Below are 27192 nucleotides of genomic sequence, written 5' to 3'. Positions count from 1 at the left end.
CTTTAGAAATGGTTGACTATCCCTGGATCACCATCATAACTTTAAGCAGTCAATGAAAGCAGAGTTGGCAAATGTCTGGGAGCAGTTACCAGGCTTCCCTATGAGCCTTAGAAATTATGCTAAGCTCAAAATACAGACAATATAAAAAGAGGAACTATTATGCAGAGTAGATGCTTTCAAAAGCTGGCTGTAAACTCTACATCTGTTGCAGTGTTTTTCCCTCAATATTTTTCCCTCCTTTTCTAAAGAAAGTAATTCATGCCTCACCACTAGCTATCTGCGAATCTGTGTGAACCGAGATGATGAGCAGTGCCAGGCTATTTAATATACACGACTTGTCTGCCCTGTCCTTACCCAACATCCACACCCTGTGTGCTTCATACTGCAGGTCACTGGATAGTGATCAGAAGAGGAATTGATTGACTTTATCCCTGCCTCTTCTGCCTCTCCTCTTCCTAAGCCATTTGTGGGTATCTTTACTGCAGCCCCAGTTATGATCAGGTAACTGAGCACTGGCTACAACTGGAGTCTGGTCTGTCTGGCTCAGTATTTTGCATCATGTACTCAACCAGACAACATTTTAACAACTTCAGATCTTTAAATGACAAGAGTTCCATTGTGTTAACTTCTTCACTTTCATTTTCACTTTATGCCCCCACCCCCGGATTGGTTTGAATTGAATTTAATTATCTAATCTTTGTTGTGATTTTCTTTGTGCAATTAAGAATAAATAAGAATTGTAAGTTAACGAGGTAGTTGCTGAATTAATGTGTATCGTGAGGCCAATTTTCAGTCCTTTTGCCTTGTCACAAGATTATTTATAACTAACAGCATTATTATAATGTGACTCTAGTACTTGCTTTTGACTAGATTGAATTTTTAATACAAAAAGCATGCAATTTTTCCCCGCAAAAATGTGAAGGGCAAACAAGTGCACTATATGCAAAAAATCATTTCTGAGCACATAACCGTGTGTGTGCTTTTATGGCTGTAAATGTAAAACAAGTATACTAGATTCAAAAATAATTTCTGAACGCAATAACTCTGTGCTTTTATGGCAACAAATGTAAAACAACTGCACAGATGAAAAAATATTCTTTTCCATTATCAAAAATGCTTTTATGCTCTCCCCTGTGCAGCCTGTTGATCCAAAGCATCTCTAACCAAAATTATTTTTTGTGGGTTTTTTACACAATTAATTCTGAACTTCTGTGACTCTTCATCTATCCTAAGCTTCTCACCTTTTTAAAATCATGCCCATTACAATTATGTGACTGCCATTCCATTACACTGAAATTGTCACGTTGCATTTTTTCAAAAATGATGGAATTTTGAAAATTGGCCTTCTGGTTAGCAATCAGTTTTATCATGTCTGGAAGGAATGTTTAAAGTGTGCAAGAATTCGCTGTGGAATATTCATCAGAATGGTAAAGGTTGTTGTTTTGTTCTATGCAATATATAGTTGCCCTTCAACTTTGTTACATGTATGTGGAATGTTACCTGTGTAAGTTTGTGTATATGTGTTTTTAACAACGCATATCGCTTGGATATAAATTGTATTCAGCTTCAACCTAGCCATGTCTATAATTGTATACAGACAATAAACGACATTAAAACTAAACTAAATTTTTATCATTTTTTTAAATTGAAAATATAGCTGATTGAAATTGAGCTTTTATTCCAAAAATGGAACAGGAGAGGGACACAGTTTTAGATCCAGCTGAATGTCCGACCATCTAGGTAACCAATTAACATCACCATTTGTCATAGAAGGAGATCCAAACTGACTAGGTTAGGCAGCCTATCAGTGGCACAAAATAAAAGTGCTGGCAGTGTTAAATCTGCCGCTAGATGTCACTATCACCTGCTTCAGAATTATTCCACCGTATCCAATTTGCAAATCCTGCTGAAGACATATAAGGCCAAGAGGTTACCATAATACATACATTGTCTGCTGTTTTACTGGATTATGTTACAGTGGATGGACTTAAAGTTTCCAAACTCCAAATCTAACACGAAAGCAGGGCTGACTGATTACTTAGTCTCCAGAACTATACACCATGGGTACAATCCTCATAAGGGCTGGAACAGAGGTGGGCAGGAGCTAAAAATAGCCAGTGTGCTGGTTTCCCAGCTCCATCCCACCCCCTTTTCACCCTGGCTATTTTTTCAGAGATGTGATGCAAGGGGTGGCAGGCCTACCTGCCAGCAAAAGATGGGTAACCAACGTGGCCAATTAAGGAGGCTGACTAGGATTTTCCAGTCAGCTTTGAGGTCCCCAGATGTGGTGGGGGCCAGTTCAGGTGCCTGGAGGCCATCTCCTGGAGAAAAACGATTTGTGGGGGGTTTGGTTTTAGTGATCGGGGTAGGCCTAGAAGCCCTCCATGCCTGCTTGGGTGCTGCAGCAGCCAAAGGCTTCCCTATCGAGGGGCTCCCCGCTACTTCCCACACACCACCCATCCACAGCGGTGGTCTGGCTGCAAAAGCTATTTTTTAATTTAAATTTGTAAAAGTTGGAGAGAGGTCACAGCCATTTTTAAGCACCCTCTCCCCTACTTACCTTGCATTGCAGTCTCCTTTCAAGCTGGAAGGCCTCTGATTGGCCGTCCAGGTTCGAGAGCTCACCGCTGTCCTTAATTGGACACTCTGGGGAACATCACAGTGAGTGACAGTTTCCCACACTGTGCAGGTTTCTAACTCACATTTCAGCCTGATGGTGATGTTCAGCTGCCTGCAGGGAAAATCCTGCCCCATGTCTTTGTCAGGCAACCTGAATATTCAGCAATCCAATTACAACAAAGTTGGTCAGTTCTTACTATTCATACTTGGATTTTATGTATACTTGCCTATGTGTGTACAGTAAAAACATCCATGAACATAGCTAGGGATGGTCAGAACAGAATCTCTGCACTCAGAGATTAATTCCTGTTACTCGGCATTCCTTTATAGTGGTTCAAATAATTAACTGTTCAACTGAATGGAAATTTATAGGAAATGCTGGTTTATCAAACTTGTTCAAATAAAGTTCACCTTCAAGGACATAGACAAGGTAATGGCTGGTCAAGCAAACCTCTCTTGACACTTGACTATATATCGTATCTGTGACGAACGAAGTATGTACCATTTAAGTGGTCATGTGTTATCTTGTTCCAGCTTGGCTTTGTGGCTTGTGAGAGGTTCTCAATTCAGAACCACTTCATATTCATAAGCAGATCAATTGACAAAACATCCATTATTGTTATTTACTCCATGGACAATTGCTGATAATTACTGCAGATCAAACAAAGACAGGCATTGCATTTCCAGTGCCTGATATTATGGAGCTTTGCTATCATGTTTTTACTTTCTGCTGCATTTTTCTGCCCTTCCACATGCCTTCAGAAGTCCAGCGGCACAATGGTAGGCCTCCAGTTCTTCATATTGGTTTCTGTTGTTTTATCTGTTCATTACCTACAGCATTACTGATGATTAAAGAGGCCTGAGTTTCCCTTAGCTAGTAACACTGTCAAAAATGTTATGCTCTCTGGTTAGCTTGACAACAAAGTAAAGACTTGCTCTTTTCAATGTTTTACTTTAAAAATAATCCAAGGCTATAAATCTCCCACCTAGCATGCTTGACATCCCTTTGTTAACAGTGAATTTTATCATTTTGTATTTGATTAATTGCATAATGTGAACATATTCCTTTATGATGAATATTTGATTATTTTAAATGTGACGACAGATCATGGTACTTTTTTCATATGCAAAGAAGTGGAAAAATCTAAACTTATAGTTTTATAGTTGGGTATTCTTTCCTTTCCCACTCAAAATGGCCGGATCCTTCTCCACCTCTGGGTTTTATTTGGTAGCTCAACTGAGCTATAACAAACGATGATTGCCAACATAATGGCATTTGAATGGATTTTTGGAAGGAGGCTATTTCAGGATATGACGCAGTTTAATATTTTCCTATAATAACCACAAATCCTGTTGATAATAGGTTCAAGATAAAATAAAAAGGAGAGAAAAGAACAGAAAAACTGGATGGGTCTAAATGAGTTAGATAATCTGGATAATCCAGTTCCAATCCGGACAATGCACTATATACCCTGTTGCAAGCACGCATTTAATTTTTTGAAAGTTCTATAGATACTCCCTGAAGGCCAAAAGTAATGGAGCAAAAATTTGAGATGTTCAGCTTTTTCCCCTCAGTTGGACCCAGTCCTGTTAGCATCATTTAGATAACATTCTCCTTTTCCTCACAGCACCACTAGCAGGTCCAGTAGCATGCAAGCCACCTCTAAACCCCATAAGTGATTGATTTATCCCTATAATCGCTAATCCCATTTCCAACCAAGTATCTATGCAGCTCCTTTTCGAAAGAGATAATTACCTCAGCTGTATTTAGTGGGAGTGTCTTTTGCACATCATTGTTGGGGAAATGATTTTATAAATTGCGAGCCTCACCTGAAGTTTATTGATCTTAAACTAGTGCCCGCTGACTCTGTGCTCATGTCTCAGTCAAATAGCCTGCATACCGCTACATCATTTCTGCCTCTTGTATTTTTCCTTACCAATTAATCCACAGACGTTTACAACCCCATGCCAGACCAAGTCAGCCTATGCATACAAACATGTGAATTAGGAGCTAGGGACAGAATTTTCCCCCCATCGGGAGGATGGGTGGGGGAGTTCAGGAGCGGGCGAGTGGAGGCGCACCTCCAATAAGCACCCCCGATTGGGGGCGTGCCACCAATTTACGTGGGTGGGCCAATTAAGGCCCACCCAGCGTGACGTCCGCCAGGAGGTGCTATGCTCTCCCTGTGCAGGTGGTGGGGGGGGATTCCCTGAGCCGAGAGTGTGCTCTTTCGCGCATGCGCACAAAAGAGCACACTCATTTCCCTGAGGCTAAGTGCTACCTCTCGGAGATCAGCTCCAAATGCAAAAATGCTAAAAATAGAAAAATAAAATTTCCCTGACATGTCCCCTCATGTGACACTGTCACATGAGTTGAGACATGTCCATCACTTTTAGGTAAACTTTTATTAAAATTTTAAAAACCTCCATGAAACCTCATCCCGCCCATGGATGAGGTTTCATGCTTTTTCTGAAACCTGCCAGGGCTCCTGGCCTGCCCGCCAACCTTAAGGCCTATTGAGGCCATTGACAGGTCGGCGGGCGCACAGCTGATTCGGCTGAGTCCCTTCCGACCTAAAAATTGAAATGACGCGGGGTGACGTCGGGAGTTCCACCCAACGTCATTCCACGTCATTTTACCTGTCGGCGGGAAGACTCCATCCCCCACTTGCCAACCTGGAAATCCTGCCCAAGGAGTAGGCTACTCAGCCCTTTCAAGTCTGCTCCGCCATTCAATAAGATCATGACTGATCTGATTGTAACCTCAACTCCACATTCCCACTTCCCCCCCCCCGATAACCTATCACCAACCACAACCTATTGTGCTCTAATCAAAAATCAAGAGGTGCATGACTTGCATTTATATAGCATCTTTCACAACCTCAAGACATCCGAAAGGGCTTTGCGGCCAATGAAGTACTTTTGAGGTGTAAAAACTGGCTGCTACACTTCCAACATTACAACAATTTGTGCACAGCATTGAGATAATAACCAGATATCATTTTTAGGGGATAAATGTTGGCCAGAACACTGGGGATAACTCCCTGCTCTTCTTCAGAAAGTTCCATAGGATCTTTTATGTCTTTTATGAGACCAGGTGGACCTGGTCTCATTTTAACATCTCATCCAAAAGGTGGCATTTCCAAAGTGGTAGAAATGAGTTTTATGCTTGTCTCTCTCAAGTTGTACTTGAACCAATAAGCTTCTGACTCACAGGCATGAGGATGCACCCACTGAGCCACAGCTGTGTACCCTAGCACAGGATACTTGGCCGAAATACCTCTCTGACACATGGTAATGACATGGCACACTGAAACTCAATCTTCAGTAAGGCAATCTGATCAGATTTTGGAATGGAATGTTTAATATAATAGCTGTGTCCTAAATGGGACGTGCAATTCAAAACTCACCCATTTCTTACCCCGCCCCCATGAATTCATGAATCAGTAATGTAAGGTAGGGGTTCTCAACCAGCAGTCCACATGCCCCTAGGGGGTCTGCAAGAATACTCCAAGGGGTCCACCAAAAGTAACCAGTAGAAACTCTCATTATTGTCTCAAATCTTTGCCCAATCTGATCAAAAATCTTTGCTTATCCTGTCCTGAGTTAGCTGTGTCCAATCTGGTGGTTTGGTTTATTCAGCCCTTCAGATGGGCGATGCAACACCAATCAGCGCAACGATTACAGGTGGGGACAGGGTCAGGGAACATAGTTCTGCTTCAGCCATGGTGGTGCAGGGTGACCAGGGTGAAAGATGCACCAGCATGGGCCAACAGAGAGTACATTGGGGTTATCACCAACAGCATCAAAAAGATAGTGTGTTTCCTCAATTCATTTAGTAAGAAGCAGCAGCCAGTGAATAATAAGTGACCAGCAATGACCAAAAGAGAACTTCCTCTTTAGATCCACCCACTGGATGCCCACCATGTTGGCCTGCTTCAGCTTGTATCCTGTGTTAAGTTGTCTCTGACTTGAGAGTCATGGAAAAATAAAATTGCATCTAATTTCCAGTTATCAATCTAAAGTGGGTGGTTGGGTTTTAAGTCATCTATGTAAAAAAATAGACTTAATGACTGTCAGAATATATTATATATAGATTTTCTCCTTCAAAGATATAACCCTAAATATCACAAGCATTGTGCCATTCTTTCATTCTCGTGAAAGAACTTGTTGAATGCTCCAATGCTGATGCATTATCTCAACCTTGTTTGCTGCTTTAAGTTAACCAGACCCTAAACAACAGTGCATTGAAATCTACCAATCTGAATGTTGGTAAAGAGGAACATTTCTTAATTCTATAATATCACTGTGCCCAACAATGCATATTATGGCAGACATTTTAAGATCTCTTTCAGCACCAACTTGCATTTATATAGCACCTTTAATTAATAATAACCCTTCACAAGAGTATTATAAAACAAAATTTGACACCAAGCCGCATAAGGCAATATTAGGGCAGATGGCCAAAAGCTTGGCTGAAGAGGAAGGTTTTAAGGAGTGTCTTAAAACGGAAAGAGAGGTTGGCGAAGGAATTTAAGAGCTTGGGGCCTAGGCAGCTGAAAGCACAGCTACCAATGGTGGAGCAATTAAAATCCGAGATGTCCTAGAGACCAGAATTAGATGAGTGCAGATATCTCGGTGGGTGGTGGGGATAGAGGAGATAACAGAGAAAGGAAGGAGTGAGACCATAGAGGGATTTGGAAACCAGGATGAGAATTTTAAAATCAAAGTGTTTCTTCACAGGGATCCAGTGTAGGTCAGCAAACTCAGTGGTCATGGATGAATGGGACTTGGGGTGAATAAGGACATCCCAAGTGTCAGCAGAGTTTTAGATGATGTCAAGTTTACAGAGGGTAGAATGTGGGCAGCCAGCCAAAAGTGTGTTGGAATACACAAGTCAAGGGGTCGCAGTGCGATAGTTGAGTGTTTCAGCAGCAGAGTGGCGGAGACGGGCAGTGTTACAGAGAGAGAAATAAGCAGTCTTACTGCCAAAAGTTCATCATTCACTTAAACAAAAATACCTTGAAAAACTCAGCAGGTCTGGCAGCATCTGCGGAGAGGAACACAGTTAACGTTTCGAGTCAATATGACTCTTCAACAGAACAAAGGAAAAATAGAAAAGAGGTGAAATATAAGCTGGTTTAAGGGGTCGAGGTGGGGCAGGTAGAGCTGGATAGAGGGCTAGTGATAGGTGGGGATAACCAAAAGATGTCACAGACAAAAGGACAAAGAGGTATTGAAGGTGGTGATATTATCTAAGGAAGGTGATAAAAGGTGACATTAAGAGTAGAAAGCAGGACGAGCAAGGTATAGATAGCCCTAGTGGGGTTGGGATGGGGTGAAGAGATCGAAATAGGCTAAAAGGTAGAGATAAAACAATGAATGGAAATACATTTAAAAATAATGGAAATAGGTGGGAAAAGAAAAATCTATATAAATTATTGGAAAAAAGGGGGATCGGAAAGGGGGTGGAGATGGAGGAGAGATTTCATGATCTAAAATTGTTGAACTCAATACTCGGTCCAAAAGGCTATAAAGTGCCTTGTCGGAAGATGAGGTGCTGTTCCTCCAGTTTGCGTTGAGCTTCACTGCAACAATGCAGCAGGCCAAGGACAGACATGTGGGCATGAGAGCAGGGTGGAGTGTTGAAGTGGCAAGTGATAGGGAGGTCTGGGTCATGCTTGCGGACAGACCAAAGGTGTTCCGCAAAGCGGTCACCCAGTCTGTGTTTGGTCTCTCCAATGTAGAGGAAATCGCATTGGGAGCAGCGAATGCAATAGACTAAATTGAGGGAAGTGCAAGTGAAATGCTGCTTCACTTGAAATGAGTGTTTGGGCCCTTGGACAGTGTGGAGAGGGGAAGTAAAGGGGCAGGTGTTGCACCTTTTGCAGTTGCATGGGAAGGTGCCATGGGAGGGGATTGAGGTGTAGGGGGTGATGAAGGAGTGGACCAGGCTGTCCCAGAGGGAACGATCCCTGTGGAATGCCACCGGCGGGTGAAGGGAAGATGTGTTTGGTGGTGGCATCATGCTGGAGTTGGCGGAAATGGCGGAGGATGGTCCTTTGAATGCGGAGGCTGGTGGGGTGATAAGTGAGGACAAGGGGGACCCTTTCATGGTTCTGGGAGGGAGAGGAAGGTGTGAGGGCACATTCCTTAGATAATATCACCACCTTCAACACCTCTTTGTCCTTTTGTCTATGATATCTTTTGGCTATCTCCACCTATCACTGGCCCTCTATCCAGCTCTACCTGCCCCACCCCCCCACCTTAAACCAGCTTATATTTCACTTCTTTTCTATTTTTCCTTAGTTCTGTTGAAGAGTCATATGGACTCAAACGTTAACTGTGTTCCTCACCGCAGATGTTGTCAGACCTGCTGAGTTTTTCCACATATTTTTGTTTTTGTTTCGGATTTCCAGTATCCGCAGTTTTTTGCTTTCATCATTCACTTCTTACCTCTAGTTTCCAAACTTGCTCAGTGCAGCAGTCCCTCATTACTGCCCTGGAAGTTATGCAATAACTCTTGTAGTCACACTAAGTAAATGAAATAAAAGTTAGAATAAATATATATGTTTAATTGTATGACTAATTTTTATACAGAAAAAGTACTTGTGTTACAGGGGATCTGTGGAATTGTTATAACACGGGAGTGGGGAACCTCAGAAGCAAAAAAGTTAAGAACGCCAGATATAGAGGAAGTATTATTTTGCTGGCAACAAGCAAAGAACATCTGACAATCATTTAAACCATGAGCTGTTTTCTTCTATTTTTAAATGTACCCTTTGAGTTAACTTTCCTGTCACGTCAGCTTTGTTTTTTCTCCGCATGACAGAAAAGAAGAGTTGTATATAAGTAGGACTTATACAAAAAAACTACTTTGGATTCTTCTGGGAGTTTTTAGAAAGCTGTGTGGATCTGTTGTAATAAGTTAATTCATTATTTTTAAGCTTTCCACAAATTTTTAAAAAACAACAGCTGTCAGACGAACAATGCACACTGTATTCTGTGGCATGTTTGCAGAATAGAAACTTGGAGAGGAAGGACTTTATTTGTTTTGGCTAGTTTGTTTTTCTTACAACCAAATGCAACTTCCTTTTTCGTGTTTCTTTTTACTCATTCAGACAAGACCAATATTTATTGTCTTTCCCTAATTGCCTTTGAAAATCTGGCAATGAGCCCCTTAAACAACTGCAGGCTATATGGTGATGGTTCTGTTAGGTAAGGAATTCCAGGATTTGACCCAGAAATGATGGAGGAACAACCACAGACTACAGAAATAGGCTATAGAATTTCTATCCTGCCCATGAGGTATTCACTCTTGCTGCTTATCTGTTTCACTTGTGTGTGTCATTTGCTTATCATTCAAATATTGGCAAGCTATTTGACCATAGAGAGTGTCAGCACACCCAAGTCTGATCGTGTTCTCATTAGATAGTTTTGCATATACACACGCCATCAGAAATTGGAATCCTGGCTGATCATCTCTCTGAGGTAGTGACACCAACTGTAGCATCTCTTCCCCATTCCACATGAGATCAGCTAATTCAGCACAGACTGAGAATTGAACCTGGGACTTCCTGATCTATATATAACTTAGTTACACATAGCCTTTACCCCTGAGCTAGCTGGGGATCCAGAATATGTTATTTTACAAATAATTAATTTTATTCAATTTGCTGAACTCATTTGAAATTATTTTGGTTTAAGTGTAAAATTTTAATTATGCTGTTTAGTTATTTGTTGCCATCCATTTATCCAACCAACCCAGAATGTGTTAGGGTCAAAGACATTGTCACATGTAACTCGGATGTTCCTGATATAACTTGTACTTTCCCAATTCTCAAACTACAGAACTACAGTTCTTACTTTCCATTAGGATCTACAGTCTTTGAAAAGAAAGAAAGAGTTGCATTTTTATAGTGCTTTTCACAGTGTCTCAAAGCGCTTTACAGCCACGAAGTACCTCAAATGTAGGAAAAGTTGCAGCCAATATGCACACAGCAAACTCCCACAAACAGCAGTATGATAATGACCAGATCATTATTTTTTGTGGTATTGATTGAACACCAGGGATAACTCCCCTGCTGTTCTTCGAAATAGTGCCATGGGATCTTTCACATTCACCTGAGCAAGTGAGTCCAGAATCAAAATCCAGTGGTGTATTCCTTCATAGACTCGGCAGGTTGAAGACTGATGCTGGATAATTCATTTTTTCAGTAGAGATGACGTCCACGATGGGATGGGCATGAAGAGATGAATTAGTCTTGTAGGCGCTGGTACAGAAATTCAGAAGTTCCAGTAGAAACAGTGTAGATGGGGCCAGACATTTGAACCTGGACGGAGCCCTGGTTCTGAGCTATCACTTGTTGGTTGGAAGATGGGAGTCTGCTTTGCAACTCCAACAAGACAGGGTAACTGGTTCTCCCAACTAGTGGGGTTCATGTGATATGACTCCCATTTCTCCACTTTGGTTTGGACAAAAGATGTATATTCATTTGTCTGGATTCTTGATGGCTAATGTTTCAGCCATTAATAATTTCAAAAGAGGTTTCAGATTCCTTTGTCCTATCAGACTGGTCGTCCCTGGCCCGGCCTGGCCTAAGAAATGTAAATGGCCTTTGTACAATTCTCATGGAATTTGATCTCTGCAGTCACAGGGGTCATTAGTGCCTCTTTAGAGATAACAAGGTGTCAGCTTCTCTGAATGCCAGAATATTCCGTTTGTTTGAGTCAGCCGTGGCTTAGCCCCCTGACACTGTTAATACAAGCCAGGTTAGTGAGGGATATTAAAAACAAAAATGCTGGAAAACTCAGCAGGTCTGACAGCATCTGTGGAGAGAGAAACAGAGTTAATGAAGAAGTCATACAGACGCAAAATGTTTCTCTCTCCACAGATGCTGTCAGACCTCCTGAGCTTTTCCAGCATTTTCTGTTTTTTATTTCAGATTTCCAGCATCCACAGTAATTTGCTTTTTCTTAGTGAGGCATATTCTCTCATATGAAATAGTGTACATGTTAACATAAAAAAGTGCACTGAAAAATCTAGCCTGGTAATGTTGGAAAATGCACCAAGTAAAGTGTCACAAAAATCCACACTTTCTGTTGGAACACAATTGCAAATTCTTCCTCTGTTATTCAGTAAAAGAACTTCTAATAAGAAGTCAGAGAACACAAAGATTGTTACCTCAAAACTACTACTAGTGCTTGAGTACTTGCAAATGAATACGTAAATATTTGTAAGCCTTATAAAATGGAGTTATTCAGTCCTGCAATCAGCACTGGCTGACCTTTCAGGTGGTCTTGTTGATGGATAATGGCATTCATATTGAACGATTAAGGATTATGATTAGATGCGGTTCATCAAGAAATCATTTGCAGTTGATTAGCAGGAGATGTAGTGGTGATTATTGTGCATACAAATTAAAAGCATATAACTAAATTTCAAGTTTGGAAAAAAAATTTAAAATAAATTTTAAGGTTTAAATATTCTCTAATCGCTATTTATTTCTGGAGTTTTACTTTATTCATCGTAAATAGCTATGAACTTAAAACATTCTTTCCAGTCTATCACAACTGTGGTTAGCTGTGGGTAAAATTTTAAATCTAATTAAGAGTGTGATGAGAAGAAAAAAATCATCTGCAACGCAGGAAAAGATTCCACTATAAATGTCTTTGGATACAATGAGCTTATCCTTGCCTATTACAGACTGTTTTGGGCTAAAACTCCAACTGGTCAGTCACCCTCTGATCAAGAAAGGAAAAGTAAAAACTATTGAAAAACTCATTGTATTATGGAGAAATTAATTATACAAGGAACACCCTGTTGGTGTGGGGTCAGTTCATCACTTGTATTTGGTTACTCAAAATGGCCCACCCTCTGCCATCTCTGCCTCCGGATTCTATTTAGTATTTCACACATCAAATATAGGCCAAATTACAATATTCAGAAGACTAGGAATTCAGAAGTTTTTTGGGGTTTTTTTGTTGTGCATCCTTCTATGCTTTTTTTTTAGAACAGTACACTATATACTCTGAGCAGAAGGATGCAGTGGGGTTGATGGAATGTAACCTTATAGCTGCTCATAGGCAAATCACTCTGGGGTATTTTTCACCCTCACTGTGTGGAAGTGTATACTCCTTTTCATCCCCTTCACTTTGTCCTTCCTAACAAATAGAATTTTCTATAATGGGAAATCATGGTTACAAGCCAGTGTCCTTTCACATGACCATGCTATTCACTGGGGCTTCAGAATGCTTCAGTGGCATAACACAAAGTGCTAAACTTGTGTTTTGACTGTTCTCTGCAGAGTACTTAGGGGCATTTGTCAGCAAACTTAACTGGATTCCCCTGCATAAATAACTTCTGCTAAATCACGAGGCTGTCACTTTCTGAAATACAATGATTTGTTGAGCCTTTAGACAGGTAATTCATAGAATCACACAGTACTGAAGGCCAGTCAGCCCCATACCAGCTCTGGGTAAGAATTATCCAATTAGTTTTACTCCCATGTTCTTTCCTGATAGCCCATCAGTTTATCCCTTTTCAAGTACACATAAAACTTCTTCTTGAAAGTTAGTATTGAATCTGCTGCCACCACCCTTTCCAGATCATAACTTGCTGCATAAAAAAAACTCCTCATCCCTTCTCTGGTTTTTTGGCAATTAATTTAAATCCGTTTAAATCTGCCAATGAAAATGGTTTCTTCTTATTTACTCCATCAAAGCCTTTCATAATTTTGAACACATCTATTAAATCTCCACTTAATTTTGTCTGATTGAAAGAGAATAATCTCAGCTTTTTTAATCATTCCACATAACTGAAGCCCTCATCCCTGGTGGTATTCTGGTCAATTTTTTCTGAATCCACTCCAAGGCTTTGACATCCTTCCAAAGCTCTGGTGCCCAGAATTGGATTCAGTACTCCAGCTGAGGCCGAACCAATTGTTTATAAAGATTCAGCATAATTGTCCTTGCTTTTGTACTCTATGGCTGTATTTTTAAGTCAAGGATCCCGTATGGTTCTTTAATAGCCTTATCAACCACCTTCAAAGAGTTGTAGTGTTTGAACCCCTAGATTTCTCTCTTCCAATGTCCCTTTAATGTTGTCTGCTGATTTTCTTACAGCAATCTTTGTATGTTTTTGAAAAAAATGTTAGCACCATTTTAGGCTGAAGAAAGTATACAAGAGTTGCAATTAAGATACAGTTCCTGCAGTAAAGTTCCCATCATATAACAATTTTCTAGGGCATGCTGTGCGTCTTTAAAGTTTGTACTGGATTAGGAATTCCTGGTGAAAGCAATTTATTGTAGAATTGTGTCCTTGGGTCAGTTATGTTTTTTATTATGCAGCAGGTGAAGAAGATGCCTGTTGTGGTATCATTATGTAGTAATTTCATGTTTTGCCATTCCAGGTAAAGACTGAGATCAGTGTCCAAAGTAAGCACCAGACAATGCAAGGTATTGCATTTCCAATCCAGGAAAGTGCCATTACAGCCCTTCTCTTACTTAAAGAGAAGAAGATAAATTACATCCAGCTGGTATGTAATTCCCTTTTCAATCAATGTAAATTCAATTAATTTCAGAATTGTAAGACTGCATCTTGTATGTAACAAAAGTGCATGTGCCCTGGCAAACACTACAAGATTAATGTACAGTGTGGTGCTTTCCTTGGGCCAATTTAATTATACTTTAACACAACTGATGTTACTTGTCCTTATTTACTGGGAGCAGAGTAATAAAATAAATTGTCTTTAGATTCAGGTAACCTGTTTGGGTGAGAGGAAAAGAGGAAAAGTTGCCATTGAAATTAACTGGAAAAAGAAAAATCTCATGCTGTTATCCTACTTTGGCCCCCCTTAATTTTATAATTATAATAGGCAGTTGAAATACTACTCATGCTCACACTGGTGCAGTCTAGGCTTTACCCGTAGTTGTTTCTCTTCTGTGACATGTATGGCCAGCATTCTTCTTCATTTGGACATGCTGCAAATAGCTTATGCTAATATTTTAAGTGTTTTTTCCTGAGACTTCATATTTTTAGTTCAATAAGCAGTCACATTGCATGAGTTTAATCTCACTTAGCATAATGAACAGACCTTTCATTTGGAAACAGCAACACAGTTACTGATATCTGATTTTTGCTTTGATGAGTAACACGGACAAAAGTCCCAAAAATAGCAAAAGATGTATCACATTCTTGGACTTACTGTGGCAATAAATTTGTTAACATAGTGCTTCTTGGTGTCTTCCTATGATGTATACAGTCATAACTTGTGATAAAAACTGAAAGTGCTGGAAATACTCAGCAGGTCAGGCAGCGTCTGTGGAGAGAGAAACTCAGGGAGTTAATGTTTCAGGTCAATGATCTTTCATCAGAACGCGAAAAAAGTTAGAGATGTAACAGGTCTTAACGACTAGAGGCAGGGAAAAGCGGAGATGGGAGGAAAGAACAAAAAGAAGTAATGAGTTGGAAAAGAGGATGTTAAATGACAAAGAGGATGATGGTGCAAGGCAGAAGATGGTAATGAGAAAAGTAACAAAAGATGGATCTAGAGGAGCTGAAATGACAAAAGCAGAATTATTACCAACAACTGCTATCTGAAAAAATGGGAGCAGTGGTTATGATCTGAAATAGTTGAACACCGTATTGAGCCTGGAAGGTCGTAAAGCGCTTAATAAAAAGATGAGATGCTGTTCCCCGAGCTGACTTTGAGTTTCATTGAAGAGAGTTAGAGGCTGAGATCAGAGTGGTAATGGGCTGGAGAATAAAAATGGCAAATGACTGAAAAGTCAGGGTCACACTTGCGAATTGAACAGAGGTGTTCTGCAAAGTAATCACCCAGCCTGCATTTGATTTCCCCAATGTAGAGGAGACCACATCATTAGCAGAGAATACAGTGTACTAAATTGAAAGAAGTACACGTAAATCGCTATTTCACCTGGACAGTGGCAAGGGAGGAGGTAAAAGGACAGGTGTTGCATCTCCTCTTCTTGCACAGGAAGGTGCCCTGGAATAGGAAGGTGGCATTCAGATGTTATTTGAGGAAAATAAAGACACAGAGAAGCTCTGGTGTGAAGGGTGTCATAGTTGGAATAGATGCAGCAAAGATGGAGAAACTGGGAGAGCGGAATAAAGTTCTTAAAGGAAACGGGGTGGGAGGAAGGGTAATCAAGGTAGCTGTGGAATCATTGGGTTTATAGTAGCTATTGATAGACTTGTTACTTGTTTCAATACAGTATTCTGTAATCGGTGCACACATCGCCCTGCAAATTTGTCCCTTTAAATGTCAGTGGGGAAAGGGCACAGGGAGTAGGACAAATTCAATAGCTCTTTCAAAGAGGCGTGATAGACTGAATGGCCTCCTCCTTCGCTGTATCATTCTATGGTACTATGCTCAAATGCTTAGGTGTGTTGAAAAAAGAGCAAGCAACAAAGATTATTTTGTGCGCTCTTAGCAGAACCTTTTACAAGATATTCTGCTGTAAAATATATGTTTAGCCAAACCAACTGCTTACTTTTTTATATTTCTTTCTCCTCCACCCCTCAGAAACTAGATATAGAGAAGGAAACCATCAACTTGGTGCATACAGATGTCACTGACATCCTTGACTTGCCAAAGAGAATCCCAAGTAATGCTGCTCGCTATCATTTCTTCCTCTATAAGCACTCACATGAGGGGGACTACTTAGAGTCTGTCGGTAAGCTCAAAAATGTATAACTAAAACGTTTTGGGTTTTTCTAGCTTTTATTTACTTGCTCCTCTTCCTTCCACTCAATAACCTCTACTAGCTCACCCAAAGTGCTTGCCTATTCTTCATATACAAACTGAGACAGTTTAAGCAAACAATTCAATCGTGATATAAGAGCATCACTACCAAGCCTGTCCGCACCTTGCAACTTCAGTTTAGCAGGTATTGCAGTGGTTAACATATCTGATTTTCCTCTCTTGCCCAGCCCTTACCCATTTGAGATCAGCAATCTCAGCACAGACTTTCCTGGTCTGGGTGGCTTAGAAGGACACCAGGAAGTGAAGTCAACCTGCTCAGCCAATAGGGAACCTTGTAGCTTTTTAAAAACATGTTAATTACATTGTTATTGTTTCTCTTCCCCCCTCCCCCGGTTCATGCTATATTCATTCATATACTTTAACATCATCCAGCAACTATTCCAGGCCAATCTTAACTCAGTGGTATAACTTATATTTCATACACACTACTGTCCATAAAATTATTGCATTTGTACACATATGTATGTGAATAAAAAGTGAATTGTAATGAATTACTGTAATCAGAAAGTTTAAGTGATGCCCAAAAATTGCCAGATCTGCTCTTCAGTTATGTGGCATTAGCTGAAACATTCAATGAAGTTGCAATCTGTTACTCAATTCCAGCCAGCTATATGCTATATTCTTTTATTGGGACATGTACCTTTCTTTAATTGTTCGCCTTCCCTGTTCATTTTACTCCTCGCCACTGTTAGAAATATCTTCAACTATGTCTTGTCCTGACATCTCTCACAAGTGCAAATAAAGAATTATATAAAATTGTTCATTTTCAGTGAGTGAATTACAGTGGGTAGAAATGGAACACAACTCCAGGCTCACGCACGTCTGCAAGTCGCCTGTTATTTCCGAATGTGGTGAATTTATTATTTTTCTTCCCACAGTGTTTATCTACTCCATGCCAGGGTACAAATGTGGTATTAAAGATCGCATGCTGTACTCCAGCTGTAAGGGACCTCTACTGGATGTGGCAGAACAGCAGCTTCAACTGAAAGTCGTCAAAAAGGTAGTTATCTACCTTTATGTCCGCAGACACCATGGGCTGAATGTTTGTTTTTTGTATTGGGAAAAAGGAGTCGAGATTATTTCTGACCCCAGGAAACTGGAAGCTGGCTGGAAAATCCCAGTCAACAGTCACTGACCTAGGATTCCTATGGAGGCTCCTCCTTAATTGCCTGGAGACAGGTTCTCCATAATTAAGGGTAGCGGCCGGCTCTCAATGCTGGAGGGCCAAGCTGAGGTCATCTGACTTGAGAAGAGCAGCATGCTGCGGTAGAGGGTGAGTAAACGAGAGTGCACTTCAACATAGAGGCACTCTATCACCAACTTTTTTAAAACTGTAAGCAAAGAACAGAAAAAGCAGCCAGGCACCACTTTGAGGGCAGTAGGCGGGGAATCCCTTTACAGGGTAGCATTTGGCTGTACCCCCACCCAAGCAGGAAAGGGTGGTCTGTAGGCCCGTCTAAGCGGTGCAGAAAACCCCCCACCCAGCATGCCACTGGATGGTGCTGTCCCTCTCCTCGCCTGACATTCCGCTGGGTGCCTGCCTCCAGGCAGTTAAACTGCTCCCGCCGCTGCCCCCCATCATGTCAGGAAACTGGAAAATACCAGTCAACCTCCTTTAACTACCCTTAACAAGGCTCTTAATGAGCCTAATTGGCTGCCCACATCGTGGGAGGGAAGTAGCCATGTGTGCCTTGGCAATAATGGCCGGCACTGGGAATGGGGTCATAGTACACTGGCTAGTGCCCTGTCCGCCTCCATTCCTGACCTCGCCAGGGCCCAAATATTTAGCCCCATATTTTCAGCAGAACTCAATGAATTGTGAAAACCCTGGCTGCTCTTCCTTCTCTCTGGTTGAAGGGTGCTGAGGCCACTGCTATTCCTGTTGAGATCCATAGAAACATAGAAAATAGGAGCAGGAGTAGGTGATTCCTCCCCTCGAGCCTAGTCCACCATTTAATATGATCATGGCTGATCCTGTATCTCAAACCCATATTCCCGCTCTTTCCCCATAACCCTTACACCTTTGGAGTCCAGAAATCTATCTATTTCCTTCTTAAATATACTCAGTGACTTGGCCTCCACAGCCCTCTGTGGTAGAGAATTCCACAGATTCATTCCCCTCTGAGTAAAGAAGTTTCTCCTCATCTCAGTCCTAAATGGCCTACCCCATATCCTGAAGCTGTGACCCTTTGTTCTAGACCCCCCTCCAGCCAGAGGAAACATCATCCATGCATCCAATCTGTCCATCCCGGTCACAATTTTATACATTTCAGTGAGATCTCTTCTCTTTCTTCTAAACTCCAGTGAATACAAGCCTAGTTAACCCTGTCTCTCCTCATGCAACAATCCTGCCATCCCAGGAATCAGTCTGGTGAACCTTCGCTGGCACTGTTCTTATACGTAGATACTGAAAGTATCTGCAGAGGTGTTCATAGCTGGTGCCTCAAAAAAATGGTAAATGTAAAAATTAGTATTTTCTTATACCATTTTATGTAAGATTACCATTGTACATTATAAAACAGTAATCTATTGACATATGCAGCACTTAAGCTAGAATAGTAAAGCTACTAACATGATAGTTAGCAATGAACTGAATTCTGATATTGATTACATCCTTGCTGCTGAAGTTCATTTGGTGCTTTTGTTCTGATTCTTCAAGATTCATAGCTTTCATGACAGTCAGATGATCTGAACTCGAGTGTTGTAATTCACTTCCAAGCATTTTTGTTATTAAATTATATAATGGATCAATGGAGGAAATAAAAGCTAGAGAACTAAATGAGCTTGATAGATCTCTCCCTGAATTACCTTATGTTTTTATTATGAGTTGCGTTTTGAACCAAGGTGATAATTATATCATTGCTTTTGCCAGGCAAATAATGCACGTTATCGGGAATATTCTTTTCCAAGGAGGGATTGCAAGGCACTGAACTATTCAACAAGTTCAAATCTTATTATAAACTGCAAATATTTTGTTTTCTGTTTCTTCCCTCTTTTGAAGATGGTGAGTCACACTAAGGTGTGGCTCCAAAGCTGCAGTTAACCGTTCAATACAGGTAGAAAGGCCAGAGGGGTTTACGGAAGAACACCAAGCCTTGGCTGCTCACTAGAGGCTCATTAATGTGTCGGAAATGGATCTCCAGAGAATCATTGACATATTAACTGAGGCATAGAGGAAGATGGGACTAACATTCAACATTCAGAAGACCAGTGTCCTCCATCGGCAAACTCTAAATGCACCCGTCCCAGCCCCATTGATTTGGAATTTATGATGAGTGTCAGGAAAATGTGGAACACTTCCGGTATCTTGGAAGTTATCTTTCACAGAAGGCTGACATTGATGAAGAAATCCAGCATCACCTGAAATCAGCTGGTGCAGCCTTTGGTCACCTGAGGAAGTGAATGTTTGAAGATCGTAACTTCAAAACTGAAACCAAACTCATGATCTACCATGTTGTCGTGATCCCTACCCCCTACCTTAGTGGGATGAAACATGGATAATGTACAGGAGGCACCACAAGGCGCTGGAATCACTTCATCAACACTGCCTGCGGAAGATTTTACACATTAAGCGGGAGGACTGATGCACCAACATCAGTGTCCTCTACAAGCAGGCACCACAAGGCTATGATCATTCGCCATTAGCTTCATTGGGTTGGTAATATAGGTTCAGATATCAGGCTCCCAAAGTGGATCTTTTCCCAGCTCAGTCAGGGCAGACACACCAGAGAAAGACAGAAGAAGTGCTCCAAGGATACGCTGAAAGCCAACACGAAGAAATGCAACATTGATATCAACTCCTGGGAGGCCATTGCCCTGGATCAAACCAGATGGCAACAGAATTTATGGGATTTTGAGACCCAACAATGACAAAATGGAGAGGAAAAATGAGAGCTGTGAAAAGAACATACCATGATCTGAATTAATTATACACTACCAGAAATCCCACTTGGCAACAAATGTCCTACATGCCATAAAGCCTACAGAACCCAAATCAGCATAATAAGCCATCTTTGGACTCATGGACGATATTCACCCTGGCTTGCGAGCGATAGCCAATAATAATAATGGTGGGACAAAGAGAGAGGAATGCAAAAGAATCCAGTCAGAGGAACAGAGTTCAGGAGAGGATATTAAAGCTTCAGGTATTTACAGAGATTGGGAGAGTGGAGCCTGTCGTTGCCAGTTGTCTATCTACTCTATGATGACATCTATTTGGAATTGAGAGTTTCTGCCTTGGGGCTTCGTGTGACTGAACAAGTCGATTCCCAACCCGTAGGATGTCCCCTGAGGTAATGGGATCCAGAGCGCAGGATTTGCTTCGTTTTCTTTCCTCCTGTGCTGCTCCTCTGCCTCATCATTAAGACTTTGTGACTCAAAGCATGATGCAGCCTGGTGGACAAGTTGTCACCATTCTGAACAATTGGTGGCAAGCTCCTCCCAATCATTAATGTCAATGCTGCCGTGCTTAAAGGAGAGCTTCAGATTGTCTTTGAATTTTTTTTTTTGCCTCCCCTGCAACTCAGGCCATTTGAGGGTTGAGAAAACAGGACCTGGCTGGGGAGATGGTTTTTGGCCATCTGGACACAGTGTTCAGTTCATCATAGTTGATTTTTCAGGAGTTTTATCTGAATGCTCGTGAAGCTGGCTTCAGGATGGACACTAGCAGTTGTCTGACAATCCACCCATTGAATCCAGAGGATGTGGCGGAGGCATTGCTGATGGAATTTCTCTCGAGCTCTTATGTGGCACTGATGCACAGTTCAGGACTCACTGTAGTACAGGAGTGCGGTGATGTGACTGCTCTGTACACTAGGACTTTCGTTGACATGGCGAGATATTTGTTGTTAAACACTTGCTGCCATAGTTTGTAGAAAGCTGAGCTGGTGCAGCCAATCTGATGTTTGATCTCCTTTGAATGGTGGGCTTTTGAGATAGGTGGCTGCCAAGGTATGGAAAGTGCTCAATATATTCTAGAGTGTCTCCTTGAACATATATTTGGCTGACCAGATGTGAATTGATATGAGTTTTGTTTTGGCAACATTCATGGACAGGGTGAGTTTCTTGTTTGCAGAATTGAAGAGATCGAGATCATCTTACAAATCTGGTGCAGAGTGGGCAATGACACTACAGTCATCTGCAAACTGCAGATCATGTATATCCAAGGTGGTCAGTTTAGCTTTGGCATAGAGGTGACTGAGGTTAAAGAGTTTTCCATCTAGATGGTATTTAATACCGACACCAAAGGAAAGTTGACATTTGATGAGGTGAACAGCTGCTGTCAGGTAGATTGTAAGTAGTATGGGGCTATCACACAGACTCATTTGACCCCGGTCCTGATTTTGAAGGCACCTGTTTCAGATCTCCCACTCAAGACAGTTGTTGTCATATCATTATGAAGCAATTACAGGATTGTGATGAAGTTTTTTGCTCATCCATGTCTTTGAAGCACAATCCACAGAGCCCCACGATTTACTGAGGGGAGACCATAGAATGAATTAAACATGAGGATAAGAATTTTAAATCTGTAGTGTTGAGGAGTTGGGAGCCACTGTAGGTCAGCAAGGACAGGAGTGTTCAGAGAGTTTTATTTGCTGCAGAATAGATACAGGCAGCAGAGCTTTGGATGAGCTGCAGTCTACAAAGAGTGGATGATTACTTGCCAGGAAACCATTGATGCAACTGATTCTGAATATGACTAAGACTTCAGAGTTTACTAGTAGCTGGGCGGAGGAAGAGATTGAGCAAGTTATGTTACAGAAATAGCAGTCAGTGGGCTTTATGTTGAAAAGGATATGGGTCGAAAAGAAATGGGATAGACTCAAACTCAACATTACTTTACTATTTTGAAACCACTCTGAATATTCAACATAAATGCTTTTCAAATTTTATGTGTGGTATTGTAAACACTTGTTGCTAGGTTCACAGTTCAACTGGTGAATGGAATAAGACAGCTATTTCGAAATTGTATTTTTACAGATCGAGATAGACAATGGCGAAGAGCTAACAGCAGACTTCCTTTATGAAGAAGTCCACCCTAAGCAGCACGCCTTCAAACAAGCTTTTGCAAAGCCCAAGGGACCTGCTGGAAAGCGTGGATTGAAGCGGATTATCAAAGGAGGTGGCGATGCAGAAAATGGAGAGGACATTTAAAACAAAGACCGTCAGGCTTAAGGGACTTTGAACTTTCTACTTTTTAACAGTGAATTTAAAATTTACATTAGAATATCAATTTACATCAGTTAAACCTCTTTTTTGGCCCTTTTTCTCCCAAAATACGCTAAGCACCTTTTTGAGTTTTAATTTTTATTGTTTGCTGACAGCTTGTTACAGAATTTTTTGGGACAGTTTTTGATTTGTACAGGGACTGTCATGTCATCATCCTAGAAACATAAGATGATTGGCACAGCTTCATGGAGCTGTGAATTTACTGCCTGCTTTACATAGCAACAACACAAACCAGTTTAATATCCTATTTACACTTGGGATCCAGTTCATTTGGGACCCATATAATCTAAACTGAATTCACTACCAAAAACACTACAATTGTCCAATAAACACTACAATAAACCAAGAAACACAACAGACACCCTATCAGGTTCCCACCTCAGAGGGGAATCTAGTGTGGTGCTTTTCAAGGTTTGACCAAAAGCAACAAAACATAATCTTTAATTTGAATGACAAAAGGGGGAAATTGCAACTATCTTCTTACAAACACTACATTCTGTTCAGATTCAGAAGTGCTATTTTAAAAGTTGCAATATCTGTTAGAGATAGTAATTGAATTTGAAAACTTCAAAAATAAAGTTCCTGAAAATACATTGACCAACTTTAAAAGGCTGGTTTGCAAATCAGCAGTAGACCACTGGGAACCAAAATCCACAATGCCAGGGGCTCTGATATTTAGCCCCTGCAGCAAACTGATAGGCAGTTAAATCCACCTACTTGAACCCCCTTGCCTCCCCACTCCTCAGATATGCTGGCGCACAGCCACCACAAGGAATTAAGCTCATACTCTTCCAACAGATTGTGAGAGAGTTGGAATACATAACCATAAACATGAAAAATGGGCACGTACACCATCACCAGAAAACAAATGTTGCATGAAAACATCGGTCTGTGGAGTTGCTCCATTTTACTCTTCATCCTTTGCTGTATACATGAAGTTTTGGTTAGTGGAAAATGACTTCCTGTTTTAATTTCAAAGGGACAGGTGCCCAATGTAGGCCAGTTTGGCACGTCATCCATATTTACCTATTGTATATTAGGGCTCTGTACACAAGGAGGGCAGAAATTTGGATCACAGTGTTCACTGGAATCTGACTCAAACCTATCTCCTGATTCTGAATTTATTATTTTTTTGTTGGTGGAGGAGTGTAAGTTTTTACTCAAAGCCCATGTTGTGGTAATGTAAGTTAATTCACAAAATGCACTTTGCTTTGGTATAGCTGTAGATAGGGAATATATCTGAATTTACAGCTGTGGTGTGTCTGTGGGACTAGAACCATAGCACTAGAACTAATTGATTCAAGTAGATCCAAAGGTGAATTTAGATAATCAATGAATTGGTGTACATCAGAGACTGCACTCTGCGCCTTTCATTGGCATTTCTTTTTAATGTAGAGTTTTGACCATTTCTAAAAGATAATAAATGAATTTTAACTTGTGTAAATCACATCAGCTTTTAAATCTGTAATGTTCATTAGTTGCTCCAGGCAGAAGACCTGCTTAGCTGTGTATGGCAAAGCAAGTCTTGAGTATATTACACTCTTATGCTTCCATTGGTATACAGTCAGTCACATCATTGATTAAGATCATCAATCCCTTTGCCCAGTGGAATTATATTGATATGAAAGAATGTTTAATTCTTTGGGGATTTGCCACTTGAATGAATGAGATCTTTTGCAAGGTGCTGCATTGATTTGTGTCACCTAAGCTCACAATGGAATAGTGAATGTTTTTTAAAAAGTCATAAAATATATTGTTTGGAATAAAACTGGAGAAGTGACAGATTACTCCAGCCAACCTATTGGTATACTGTCATCATCTGCAAAGTGATAGAAGGCGTAGTCGACAGTACTGTCAAATTGCAGCTATGCGTCAATAATATGCTTACCGATGCTCAGTTTGGGTTCCTTCACACCCACTTGGCACTAGACCTCATCACAGCCTTGGTCCAAACATGGACAAAAGAGCTGAATTCCAGAGGTGAGGTGAAAATGACTTCCCCTTAACATCAAGGCAGCGTTTGACTGTGACACCAAAGAGCCCGAGGAAAATTGAAATCAATGCGAATCGGCGGGAAAACTTTCCACTGGCTGGAGCTATATCTAGAACAAAGGAAGATGTTTGTGGTTATTGGAGGCCAATCATCTCAGCCCAGGACATGGCTGCAAGAGTTCCTTAGCACAGTGCCCTAGGCCCAACTATCTTCTGCTGCTCATCAATGGTCTTCTCTCCCAAGATAAGGTCAGAAGGTGGGAACATTTGTTGCTGATTGAAGTTTTCAGTTCCATTCCCTCCTGCTCAGATAATAAAGCAGTCCATGCCTGCATGCAGCAAGATTGGGATAATATTCAGCGTGATGTAATAAATAGCAATCAACATTTGTGCTACACAAATGTCAGCTAATGGCCATCTTCAACAAAAGAGAGTGTAACCACTTTCCTTTGACACTGAATGGCATTACCATCACTGAAGCCTCACCATCAACATCCTGGGAGTCACAATTGACCAGAAACTTTACCAGACATATAAATACTGTGGCTACAAGAGCAGGTCAAAGGCTGGGAATTCCATGATGAGTAATTCACTTCCTGACTCTCCAAAGCCTGTCCACAATCTACAAAGCACAAGTCAGGACTGTGATGTGATACTCTCCCCTTGCCTTGATGAGTGCAGCTCCAACAACAGACAAGTAGCTTGATATAATCCAAAATGAAACAGCCTGTTTGATTGGCACCCTATCCAGCACCTCTCAAAACTCAAACCTCTAATGCCTAGGAGGACAAGGCATATGGGAATACTATCATCTGCAATTTCCCCTCCAAGTCACACAATATCCTACCTAACAGCACTAATCACATGGACTGCAGCAGTTAGAGGTGGCTTGCCAACACCTTCACAAGAACAGTTAGGGATGGGCAAAAGAAGTGGCCTTGCCAAGGATGCCCACATCCCATGAATGAAAAATAACCATTCCCACTCTTGCAATATCCTCATCAGTTATTGAGAAACAAACCCATGGCTAAATGGAAAGTATTCCTTTCATTGGATTATCATTTATCAAGTTTCAGCTTCCAATGGGCAACTCCCCTGCATCTGGAACCCTCGGAAAAAGTACCCAACTCTGAATTAGAGTCAGAGACTTCAAAGGGTTCCAACTCATTTACCTGGATAGTTATCCAAGAAAAGTTAGACAGGAAGAAACCATATCTAACTCCTTGGGGGTAACTATACAACTGACCCTCCCCGCTGCCCCCCAAACCTCAAGTCCCCAACCTGACCTCCGACTACCCCTAACTCTCCAAACCACCCCCCAACTCTCGGACTCCCCACCTGACCTTCTGTTTCCCCCCCACAACCCCCGACTCTGTCCCAACCCCTGACTCCCCTCTGACTCAACCTTACCTGACCTCACCACCCTGCCAACCTGGCACCCTGTCCCGTACCACCCTGTCACTCTACCCACTTACCTAACACAGGGAAAAGCTATTTAAATGTTCCTAAGCTTTTTTCTGTTTTGGTGAATGAAGACTTCCAAAGTGCGGCAGCTAGTGTCTTAAAAAGAGGGCATGGCTTGGCTCGCCCTCAGTGATCCTTCCCTCCAAAAAAGAATTCCCAGAACAGGGACACTCCAGATTTCTGAAGAGACCCAGTTTGGAAGTCTGGGCTAGAAATACAGAGCTCTGGCGCTATGTAAAAAAAAAAGGAGCCAAGTGGCAATCCAACAGTGATCAGACAGAAGATTCAACCCATGGCATTATTCTGCTTTCTTTTGTTTATTGCCATACACCTATTTTTCAGAGTGATAAGACATGCATTTCCTTCACGTAATCCCCAGGCAGTGTCCTTTGTAGACATGCTGTGACAACTTCAAGGTGGGAAGGAGTCATCCTTCGGTCTGCTCTTGGGTATTCCCAAGTGGTCAGATAAAGAGCCAAATTATTTGCCCAGCCTCTCACCTGAAGTAGTTTAGAAGGAACCGCCAGAGTATGGGATGTCATGAAAATACCCACATAGTTGGGGTATCAGGGAGCGCACATTCACAATGAGAGGATACAGAAGCTAAATTACATTTGATCATCAATGGAGCACATTTATTATCATACTGGCTGATGGTAAAACCCATTTATTCAAATATTTACAATCAACATGTTTTCTGTTCAAATATTTGGGGAACAAATAAATAATTCAGTAACTCATGCAGCATTTGGAAATGTAAAAATCTATTGGCACAATAAATCTTTTCTGAATGATGGAGGACTGGTGCAGAAAAAAAAACTGCATTTAGCACAAATCATTCAGAAGCCACTGAATCCTGGTTTCTTTGTTTACTACCTTTGGTGATGTCTATATCCTATAGACCATTCTATCATGTGGAAGGACAAAGGCAGCAGACACATGGGAACACCACCACGTGGAAGTTCCCCTCCAAGCCACTCATTGCCCTGACTTGCAAATATATAGCCGTTCCTTCACTGTTGCTGGGTCAAAATCCTGGAGCTCCCTCCCAAATAGCACTGTGGATGTACCTACACCACAGGGACTGCAGCAGTTCAAGAAG

General features: G+C 41.3%; 1 protein-coding gene across 1 annotated transcript in view; it reads left to right on the top strand.

The window, feature by feature from the left end:
• Positions 1 to 24431, top strand: part of LOC121280286 (twinfilin-2) — a 118165-nt gene extending 93734 nt beyond the window's left edge. Inside the window, exons 6-9 of the mRNA XM_041192110.1 lie at positions 14031 to 14156; positions 16167 to 16317; positions 17285 to 17406; positions 22386 to 24431. Of these exons, the coding sequence (XP_041048044.1) occupies positions 14031 to 14156; positions 16167 to 16317; positions 17285 to 17406; positions 22386 to 22559 (573 nt within the window). The 3' untranslated portion in view covers positions 22560 to 24431. The remainder of the gene's footprint in view (positions 1 to 14030; positions 14157 to 16166; positions 16318 to 17284; positions 17407 to 22385) is intronic.
• The last annotated feature ends 2761 nt before the right edge of the window (positions 24432 to 27192 follow it).

The sequence above is a fragment of the Carcharodon carcharias genome, chromosome 7 (assembly GCF_017639515.1).
Source record: "Carcharodon carcharias isolate sCarCar2 chromosome 7, sCarCar2.pri, whole genome shotgun sequence".
Lineage (NCBI taxonomy): Eukaryota > Metazoa > Chordata > Chondrichthyes > Lamniformes > Lamnidae > Carcharodon > Carcharodon carcharias.
This window is presented reverse-complemented; position numbering and strand designations above follow the sequence as displayed.